Here is an 11,214-nt window from a genome sequence, read left to right on the forward strand (position 1 = left end):
TGGGGTTTGTCTAAAAACAGAAAAGCTCAACCACTTTCAATGTTCAGCAACTTTTGGGGTGTCCTGGTTCTTTACTTTTTGAAATATGGCAACCCTAGTTCCTGCACCTCTTTTTCTGGGGTAAAATAGCACTGATCAGCAGCAATGTAGTGCTTACAATCTTTGTGACATATACACCATATTTTTCCATCTATAACACGCCCCCATGTACAAGACACCCCCTATTTTGGGGACAACAACCAATCGCCAGCCCACCCTCGGCACTATCCGTGTATAAGATGCCCCCTAATTTTTGACATTCTTTTTTAGGGAAAAAACCAGTCTTACACATGGAAAAATACAGTATGTGTGTCTGTGTGTAAAAAAAATAGAAAAGGCCCTGCCCTTTTCTGAAACTTGAAATTAAAGGCAAGACTCATGAGAGAGGAGATTGATCTCATTTACATCCTATGACCTATACCCTTTTAAAATGTTTTTTTTTGGGGGGGAGGAGCTTATTGTGTTGTTGCTTTGCTTTTCATCAAGTATTTTGTGGTTTTGTATATTGCTTTTATTCTGTGAACCGCCCTGAGACACCCCCCTCCCCCGGTATAGGGCGGTATATAAATTCGATAAATAAATAATACATAATAATAAGGGGAAAGGGGGAAAGGGATGGCGCCGCCGGGCCTGTCGGAACTGAAACGCAAAACACCTGAGGCAACTTTTCGAGCTACCGGAGGAGTTACGGCCTAATTCCTAAAAAAAACACACACACACCTCAAAAAAACCCGCTGGCATCACCTGAGGGGCGAGCGGGGCCTCGGCGGGAACTCAACCGAGGGAAAAGCCTCGACTTCTCCCTCACACAATCTTGTAGGGCCGTCGGCACTGACCGCCAGCGGCTCCTCAGGGCGTCGAGGCGGCGGAGCGTCTCGGCCAGGCCTACCTGAACGGGTCCTCTCCATCTCGAGAGCGGCGGCGGCAGCGAGGAAGCGAAGACCACCTTTCCCTTTCTTTCTTTCTCTCTCCCCCCCCCCCAAATAATAATTATATATACTTTAAAGCGAGCGACGTCCGGAATATGAGGCGGAATGAGGGGCTGGGGGTGGGGAAAGCGCTGTTGGTTTACCTGGTCCATTCACTCAACGGAAGAGGCGAGCCCAATATTAATTGCGGCGGTGGAGACCACCCTATAAAAGTCGCTGCGGGTGCACCTCCAACCCCCTCCGCACACCTGGCTCCTTGGTACGGTCAGATTCACAAACCTCCCGCCGCGCGAGTGTTTGGCTCGCGTCGCTAGGAGACGGCGCAGCGCGTGACGAACGCGCGCTGCTTTCCCTGGGCGGGGCTAGAGGTGGGGAAATGCGGAGCTGCTTTGCCCCGCCCTCCTTTCTCTGGCGCGGACGCTTCCACAGGCCTGATATCTTGGGAGGGGGGGGGGAGAGAGACTTTGTTGGGAGCGCCCCCGCAACGAAGGTAAGGTCCAGCTGTCCGCCTCCGTCCCGAACGTTAGAACTGCTCGCACATTTGCTAAAGCTAAGCAGGGTTCGGTGTGGTTTCAAATTGGATGGGAAACCGCTTCCTGCTTCGCAAGGGGTTGCGCGAGAAAGAAACCTCGAGATCGCTTCCAACTCTGTTTTTATGGAAGTGGGCAAGAAGAGAAGTCGTTGGTGGTGGTGGTGGTGGTGGTGGAACTGGGTCCCCCCCCCCACCCGCTTTCAAAGCTGCACAGCAGACTGAAATTCAACAGATGCAGCTCTCTGCAATTTCAGAATAAGCCAGCTTCTGCCTGTCCATGTATTTAAACACACAGGAACATGGACGTAGCCAAGGGGGGAGAAGGGAGGGGCAGCTACCCCCAAATCAATAAAATTCAATAAAAATACAATGCAAACTGAGGTTCTTCCCCCCCCCCCCAACAAAAGACCTGCCCCCCCCATCAAAAATCCTGGCTACGCCCATGCACAGGAAGGCTGGTGGTTCGACCCCACCCAGGGATAGCTGTGGGCAGGATGCCGGCATTGCAGGGGTTGAACTAGAATCACTCGATACCTGGGGTATCGTCCAACTTTATGAGTCTATGAATAATCCTGTGAGCAGTGGAACTCCTGCAATAGGGACTCCGACCGAAATGAGGAACTTGAATTCTTAAAAGAGGCTTGAGACTCCCTCAAAATTGCACACAGCTCTTTGGTTGCCACTCCTGCCTCTGACAAATGCTCAAGAAGGCAAGTATTCAAAAGGAATAGTCTTTCCCCATATAACATTATCATCATCTCACCAGTGATGTTACCATAAGGTGATTGGTCCACCCAGCCTTTGGTGGTATGTAGGGCACTTGTTACAGAAAAATCGAAAGTCTAGGGCATGGGATTAGAAAGCCCTCAATTTTCACATACGTTATTTGTGTCCATACATGGTTTAAGAGACACCATTTGCAATAAGTTATTAAAACTGACTTATGGCATACTTCATGCAGTCATAGAATTGTAGAAGAGACCCCATGGGTCATCTAGTCAGACCCCCTGCAACGCTGGAATCTCAACACGTGATCCCTCATCCAATTTGAAACCAAACCTTCTTAGCTTTGTAAATTGTGCTAGCCGTTTTATTGCAGACATTCATTGTCCTCTAAGGGTGACTTCAGTTTCACATAAACCGTTTGAAATTTGTGAGAAAATTGCTAAATCTTTTACCTACTGTCGATTACACAGCTTGGTAATGAGACCATTGATCAGCTTGATCATACTTGTATTTCTGTGTTTCTGTTCCCCATTAAGCATCATTTCGCCATGTAACTAGACTCTGAAAGCTTTCAAAAGTAAAGGACATGCCAATTCTTGATAGAGCAGATTCCAGAATCTATGGGGTTGGGCACCAAATTTTATGGGTCTGTCTCAGGAATCAAAGTTCATTTGGGGCCCAGAGCCTACTAGAGAGAGATGGATATGAAATGAATTGAGGTGAAATATGGAATGGGTTTGTGTTGACACACCTGTCTCGTGAGTCCTCACCTCTGCTCTGTTCCCCCAAAACCTAACAGAGACAGGGGAGCGACTAGGAGGGGCTTGAACCTTCAGAACTTGATGGTGCCACAAGCATACACAGGTACATCCTAGAATGCCAGGTTGCTGTGCTTTCTCACATCCCTGGGCACTGCTGTGCATCCTTGTGGCATCATCCAGATCTCTTCTCTTGTTGCCTTGCACCTACCAGAAACCTCTGCCACCAGTCCCTTCAGTACATATGGGGGGAAGTGGTGGTATCTTTGAAGCCTTACTGTAGAAGTGGATAGCAGCAAAACCTCTGTGCCACCACTGGGAGCAGGGTAGAGCCTTGGGTTAAGAATAGGGCTGGGCAATATATCAATACATCTTCCCAAACCGGTTTGAAGTCCGTATGATAGCAGTTTCGTAATTTTTGACCTGGCAATATATTGCGAATCATGATGAGTGCGCGCGCATGCACTATGCAAAAATCACAATGCAGGGAAAACTGAAGCCATCCAGTGCCTCCACATAAAAGGTAAAGGGACCCCTGACCATTAGGTCCAGTCACGGATGACTCTGGGGTTGTGGCGCTCATCTCGCTTTACTGGCTGAGGAAGCTGGCGTACAGCTTCCGGGTCATGTGGCCAGCATGACTAAGGCGCTTCTGGTGAACCAGAGCAGCGCATGGAAACGCCATTTAACTTCCCGCCGGAGCGGTACCTATTTATCTACTTGCACTTTGACGTGCTTTCGAATTGCTAGGTGGGCAGGAGCTGGGACCGAGCAACGGAAGCTCACCCCGTCGCGGGGATTCGAACCGCCAACCTTCTGATCGGCGAGCCCTAGGCTCTGTGGTATAGACCACAGCACCACCCGTATCCCCTCTACATAGCTTCATCCTTATTTCAGACATTGTGATATATCAGTACAGTATAGCGCGATGTTGAGCTGGTGGATGTATCACAATGTTGAACACCCGATATTGCCCAACGCTAGTTAAGAATGGGTTCAAAAGTAAAATGGATACATTTTGAAAGGTCATCAAATTAATCTGTTTGCACTGGCTCCAAATCAGATTGAGATGGGCCATTGGTTGCCAATTAATCTTCCAGGTGAAAACGGTGCCAGTTAAAATCCCGACAGCAGGTTTTGATTTTTTTTACTTCTTTCCCCTTGAATTGCACTGTTTGGGCATTGCATCTGCACGGCTAATTTCTTCTTTTGTTTCAGCAGGGGCGTCTCAGCCCGGCAGCATGGGCATCCACGGATTAATGAGCTACGTAGGGGAACACAGAGAGTTCTTTGTTGACCTGCAGTTGAGGGACACCAGTATAGTAATTGACGGAAATAATCTGTACCATCGCCTTTACTTTGATTCCAACCTGGACATGCGGCACGGAGGGGATTACGATTCGTTTGCAGATGTTGCCCGCAAGTTTTTTGAAACGCTGACTCTGTGCAACATCCGGCCGTACGTCGTGCTAGATGGAGGGTGCGATGCGTCTGACAAAAAGCTTGCAACCATCAAGGAAAGAGCTCGGGAGAAGATCCTGCAAGCCTATTGTCTCTCCTGTGGCGGCTGTGGTGGCAGTGTACTGCCTTTGCTCATTAGAGAAGTCTTCAAGCAGATCTTGACCAGCTTGCGAGTGCCTTTCGTCCAGTCTTTTTCGGAAGCGGACAGGGACATTGTGTCACTAGCCAATCACTTGAATTGCCCGGTGTTAACTTTAGATAGCGACTTTTGCATCTTTGACCTGAAAGCCGGCTATTGTCCTCTGAATTACTTTCAGTGGAGAAGCCTGCCCTCGTGCAAAGACTCGCAAGACTGCTACATCCCAGCACGCCGCTTCTCGTTAGAGAGGTTTTGTGGCCATTTCAGCAATATGAACAAAACCCTCCTGCCTCTCTTTGCGGTGATGAATGGCAATGATTATATTAACCTGCCGGCTATAGAAATGTTCTTTAGCAAGGTACGCCTTCCCGTCGGAAGCTCCAGGCAGAAATGTCAAAAGCACGTCCGCATTCAGGGGTTGCTGCATTGGCTGTCTCGCTTTGCTGATCCTGCCGAGGCTATAGAAAACGTACTGAAGTATGTTAACAAGCACGAAAAAGAGGAGACAAGGCAGCTTCTCTGTACTTTCATGGAAGAATACGAACCGTCCAGTGTCAATCTCCAGGATTTTTTCCAGAGTGGAGTTTATGAGTCGGAGGAAGCCAAGAAATCGGAGTTGCCTCCGTGGATTCTTACTGCGTTAGCAAAAGGCCTTATAGCACCATTCATCAGTGATGCCCTGATATTAAAACGAACAATTCTCCACGTTCAGGTAGAAAATATGCAAAGGCCTAGCGCTCATGTTACATCTCTATCAATTCGACAAATCATCTATGGATTACTTCTGGGCGTTTCGCAGCGTTCGGTCAGTACCTCCTCGGGGAAAGCGCCCACTCGTGTTTTCCATGAATTTGACAGAATACAAAGAGCACTCAAGAAATCGTTCGTCCAAGCGGCAGCGTTGCCCGGACATTTTTGTAGCGACCAGTACTCTCTGAATACGTTAAGCGAGGTAAATGGCTCAAAATGGCAGGCATAAAGCAAACATATCAGTAGTGTTTGAATACTGCGGATCTGTGGGGTGGGGAATAATCGGCTTTCCATTTTTTTATTTAAAAAGAAAGCTTTCCAGACTTTATAGTTGGGTACACGTGAAAGTACATGGGCAATGCTTGCTGAAATGTCAAAAAAGCGCTGCATAAGATTCCTAATGGTTAGCAGGAGGAGCGTTAGAAACTCAGATAGATAAATGAAGCGCCAAATGGCATCTCACACCTCGGTTGCAGTCACCATCACAGAATGTCTAGGCACCATTAAAAAAATATATATATACTTATTATTAATAATAATTTCATTTCTTTACCTCTTCATATTTTAATGAAAAGATCTCACCGTGGTTGACATCACATTAAAACATCAAATAAAACAATCCAGAATAAAACGAATTCAAGCTTCAAGGAAAATATTTCGGATCCTTCTCTAAGGGACATTTGGCTTTCCCCATATTTATTTACTTATTTAATTTATAGAGCTGTCCCATAGCAGAAGTACTCTAGGAAACCAGTGTGGTGTAGTGGTTAAGAGTGCCGGACTAGGACCTGGGAGATGAGGGTTCAAATCACCACTCAGTCATGAAGTTCCCTGGGTGACCTCAGGCCGGTCACACCCTCTTAACCTACCTGATAGGGTCGTTGCAGGGATTAACTGAGGGGTGAACCATGTACTCCTTGGAGAAAAAGGTGGGATTTCAATGCAATAAATAAGCTCTTTAGCCTAGCTCAGTGGTTTTCAACCAATGTGCCATGGCACCCTGGGGTGCCTTGAATTATGGTCAGGGGTGCCGTGGGCTATACTGGCCTCTGTGCCTCTTTCCTTCCCTCCCTCCTCTGATGCCCTCTGCCTCCCAAAGGCTTGCACAGCTGTTTGTTGCAGCAGCCCTGGCTACAAGCTCCCCAGGCGAATGGTGCCTCTGGGTCTGGCCAGGGGGTGCTTCCCAGGCCCCTGTGGTACAGTGTGAGGAGGCACATCTCTTTGGGGGGGCAGCTCAGAGACCAAGGGTGGCCACTGCGGCTGCCCAGAGGAGTCCCAAGGAGAGGGGAGAGGAGATGAGGCTGAGGGAACACTCCACAAGGGAGGGTGATCAAAAAGGGGTGAGGGGCTGCCAGCTCTGCAGGGAAGGGGTGACACAACTGGGCTCCTGAGCGCCACAGGGGTGCCGCAAAAACAATGCAGTTGGTCAAGGGAGCCGTGGACTCAAAAAGGTTGAAAACCTCTGCCCTAGTTGCTTAAGAAAGCTGAAAGGGCCAGCCAGATGGAGGTGCCCATTGCCAGCCTGGCATCCAGAGATCTCCCCATGGTCCCAATTGGACCCACACCAGTTGCAAAATGATTTCACATCACATCCAGCTGAAATTTCATGAAGGCTTTGCCATTTCTTTATGTACAGGTTCCCTTAGCAGACCGTCTGATACTTTTGTTGGAGACATTGGGAGTGACAGGCAGCATCCTGGAGCCTGTTCCTTGTCACCTGTGGCTTCCTCTGGCCGTGACTTGTTACTGGACGCAGTATTCAGAACCCAAAGCGAAGTTACAGCACACGAAAGCCTTACTACTTGGAGTCGTAGTTGGGGAACTTGATAAAGTGATACATAGTCCAGGTAGGTTGAGCTTTAGTCCTCTTTTTAGTCCTGGCATTGCCAATGACTGTTTTCTTAATTTCTTAATCCCTGACATCTCCAGGTTGGGCTGCGAGAGGATGCAATCTGAAACCCTGGAGACAATGCTGAACTAAATGGACCAATGGTCCAAATCAGTATAAGGTCAAAACAAAATAAAAAAAATATTTCCAGTAGCACCTTAGAGACCTACTAAGTTTGTTCTTGGTATGAGCTTTCGTGTGCATGCACACGTCTTCAGATACACTGAAACAGAAGTCACCAGACCCTTATATATAGTGAGAGGGTGGGGAGGGGTAAAGCAAGGGGTGAGATGGCTAAAGATAGCTTTGTCATGTGAAATGAGATAAGAATCCAATGTCTTTGTTCAGACCAGGTCTCTCCATGGTTTTAAGTTTGGTAATTAGTTGCAATTCAGCAACTGGACTCTATCTGTCTCAAGAGACCATGAAGTGCACCTCCAGGGGTGAAATCAGACCATTGCATTAGCAGCACCAAAGTGACCTCCCCAGGGCGCAAGCCTGGGCTACCCAGATGACAAGACACCCCACCCTGGCTCTCAGCCTCGCTGATCTGGTCCAAGCACCTCCAGGCGGTATACGTGGTTCCTTTCCCCTCCATTTCCTCCTCACAACCACCCTGTGAGGTAGGTTAGACTGCAAGACAGTGTCTGTTCTGTCCCAAGGTCACCCAGTGGACTTCCTGGCGGAGTGGGGATTTCAATGCTGGTCTCTTTGGTCTGCGTCCAGCCCTTCAACAACTATACCCCACTTTCTCTTAACATGTTAATAGGCTAGGTGAGCAGGAGCTGGGACCGAGCAATGGGAACTCACCCCATCGCGGGGATTCGAACCGCTGACCTTCTGATCAGCAAGCCCTAGGCTCTGTGGTTTAACCCAAGGCTTAGGTGCTATCAATTAGGCTGTGACTATTTGGCAGGGACACGGGTGGCGCTGTGGGTTAAACCACAGAGCCTAGGGCTTGCTGATCAGAAGATCCCTGCGATGGGGTGAGTTCCCATTGCTCGGTCCCATCTCCTGCTCACCTAGCAGTTCGAAAGCACGTCAAAGTGCAAGTAGATAAATAGGTACCGCTCTGGTGGGAAGTTAAATGGCGTTTCCGTGCACTGCTCTGGTTCGCCAGAAGTGGCTTTGTCATGCTGGCCACATGACCCGGAAGCTGTACGCTGGCTTCCTCGGCCAGTAAAGCGAGATGAGCACCACAACCCCAGAGTTGGACACAACTGGACCTAATGGTTAGGGGTCCCTTTAGTATTTGGCAGAGGTAGTTACGTTTCAAATATTTTGAATAGCAATATATGCATTTGTGCTTAAATGTCTCAAAACATTCTGAATTCTCTCCCCCACCCCCTATTTTGTGTCCAGATCCCAAGTGCCCACTAACTGAGATCAATAAAATTGTGTACGAACAGTTCTTGAAATGGAAAAAAGATACATCTCAGAAAGAAGCAATGGAATTAGATGCTGCCCACATTTTCTGCCAGTGGCAGTGCTGCCTTCAGATGGGATTGTATCTCAACCAACTGCTTTGTAGTCCTCTCCTTGAGCCAGATCTTACACGGTAAGAGTTCCCAAGGCTGCAACCATATAAATGTACTTAATCAAGGGCAGTGAAGGATAGGCGTGCCTGGCGTGCTCTGGTCCATGGGGTCACGAAGAGTCGGACACGACTGAACAACAACAAAATCAAGGGCAAGTCCTATTGAATCAGCTGCTCTTTTCCCACTTCTTTTTTACAAGTCAGGAATGGTGGTGGTTTTAGTCCAGCAAAATCCAGAAGGCCAGAGGTTAGCCACCCTGACGTATAGGAGCAGAAATATATAAAACAGCCCCGTGATTCCACAGTCCTGAGCTACATCAACAAAGCAGTTTCAGAGTGAATGTTAAAATTCCCCAGGACTGAGAAATGGGGCTCCAACACCAGACTGAAGGCCATGTTGGTAAGCTTGGCTAAGGAATCTGTTACCCAAATGCCTAAGAGGTACACTAACAGAATTCCTTGTCCAGGCTTCATTAACCTGGTGCCACTGTTTTAGACGGCTGTGCTGGCAGGGACTGATGGGGACTGTAGTTCAAAATATCTGGAGGGTACCGGGATGGGGAAGGCTCCCCCAGCCTCTCCCAAGACCCACACACCAAGGTGGAATCTACACACATATAAAAAACGCTGTGAAAACTCTTTTTTTTAAAAAAACGTTTCGAAAAATATATTGAATTTGCCATAGCACACCACTGCAATCTAGTGTCACATTTGTATATTACACTTTAGAACACATTTAAAATGTTTTATTTGCAGCTGTATAGCTGAGTCCCAAGTCTAAGCACTCTCTCAAGGTAGTTTACTGGACAAGGCATAAGGTGAGCAAGGTGGTTAACAGTGTGCTGCTGACAACACCAAGGTTGCAGGTTTGATTCCTATATGGGACAACTGCATGTTCTGCATTGCAGAGGGTTGGACTAAATGATCCTCAGGTTCCCTTCCAACTCCATTATTCTGTGTTGATTATGGCCATTCCACCTCACCCTCTCTATATTTCCACTTTGGGCAGGTAGGAACCAGGCCAGTTCTAGCCGCCTCATCAAACCAGCTCTTGGTTTGCCAAGATCAAATCCTTTATCATAGACTTTCCTCCATCATTCCCAGTTCAGCAATTTCTGATTTATCTCTCCAAAAGCCTGCTCTTTATACGATTGGCCTCCTCCATCCAGATTCTCTATTTGTTTTGCACAGCCAGACTTCCTCCTTGTCCCTACAGCCATCTCACTTTAAGAAGGTTCTCCTGTGGCAGATGCGACTGAATTCTCTTCTCTACTTTCCCCCACCAGCCCCTAGACTCCCTCTATGCTTTTCCCATTTTCATCCCCATGATATGAGGTGATTCTTAAGACCTCTAAAAATATTATCAAACTAGGAGAGAAAGGAGGCTGGGTGCTTTTAAGTACCTACTTCAAATACAAAGTCTTAAAACACATTTTTATGCCGTAAAGGACACCCTTCACATCCGAGTTCTCAAACCATAAAATAATAACTTGTACCAACAGCACCAAGCTGTGCTAGATGCTAACTACTTTCCCTCCCATCTTTTGATAGGCTTTACAATGGGACCCTGGTTCACAGACTGTATCGTGAGCTTAAATCAACATCCTCACCAGAGAACCTGCTCAGTGCATCTCCAAAAATGTACCAGCTTTATAGCAACATGATACATATAGTGAAAGATGTAGCACCGCCAGGCTTCTTCCAGAAAAAGAAGAAACCCAAATCGCATAGGAAAAAGAACAATCAAACCACTGATCAAGGGCTGGATAAAAGAGAAGGCGCCATGTTGGAAACGCTGCCTTCATGCAGTATTAACAACAGATTTGAAGCATTAACGGTGGAGAACTGAAAGCCCAGTCTGTGTATCCTTTGCATTGAAAACTTCAGAAGTCCTCTCTCAAAATGAGTCTTCAAGAAACAATGATAGGAATCATATGGTGCTATTATGCTTGATTTGCTGGCCAGTTAAGGTTGGTCTAAGTTAGAGGGGGGAAAGTCTTATTACCTTTGAGTAGTACTATTGCAGTGAGTAGTCTGAGCGACTAGTGGATTTACAGTGTATTTTGTGCACATCCAAATCCTCACTATACCCTTCCCCCTCTATGGCCAATGACAAATCCCTGAAAACTGACAAATACACATTGCTCACTCAATAGTTTTTACATGCAGTTCTAAGACTCATGTTTTGACTCCCTTTAGCTCCTCTCCCATTATTTTTTTATATACTTTGATGTGGACAGTATCTGCAAGAAGGATTTTGTTTTTTCACAGAACGGTCTTTTCTTGGCACTTCTACCAGCGTGTTACAAATATTTCACAATATACCTGATAAAAGTTTCCTAACACCTGGCAAATGTCCGAGGACAAAATCAGAATTATGCTAGACAAGTTTCAGCAGATATGGCTGCATTTCCAAGGGGATATTTCTTACGAGAGATTCATTCCCCTTCCCTAA

The 11,214-nt window shown here is 47.1% G+C and overlaps 1 protein-coding gene across 1 annotated transcript; it reads left to right on the plus strand.

Moving 5' to 3' along the window:
- Positions 1-1,425: 1,425 nt before the first annotated feature.
- Positions 1,426-10,921, plus strand: ASTE1 (asteroid homolog 1). Its single transcript, XM_033165851.1, has 5 exons — positions 1,426-1,458; positions 4,206-5,536; positions 6,971-7,181; positions 8,585-8,780; positions 10,311-10,921. Exons 2-5 carry the CDS (start codon positions 4,226-4,228, stop codon positions 10,606-10,608), a joined length of 2,016 nt encoding a protein of 671 aa, XP_033021742.1. The 5' UTR covers positions 1,426-1,458; positions 4,206-4,225; the 3' UTR covers positions 10,609-10,921.
- The last annotated feature ends 293 nt before the right edge of the window (positions 10,922-11,214 follow it).

This window comes from Lacerta agilis, chromosome 12 (assembly GCF_009819535.1).
Source record: "Lacerta agilis isolate rLacAgi1 chromosome 12, rLacAgi1.pri, whole genome shotgun sequence".
Taxonomy (NCBI): Eukaryota; Metazoa; Chordata; class Lepidosauria; order Squamata; family Lacertidae; genus Lacerta; species Lacerta agilis.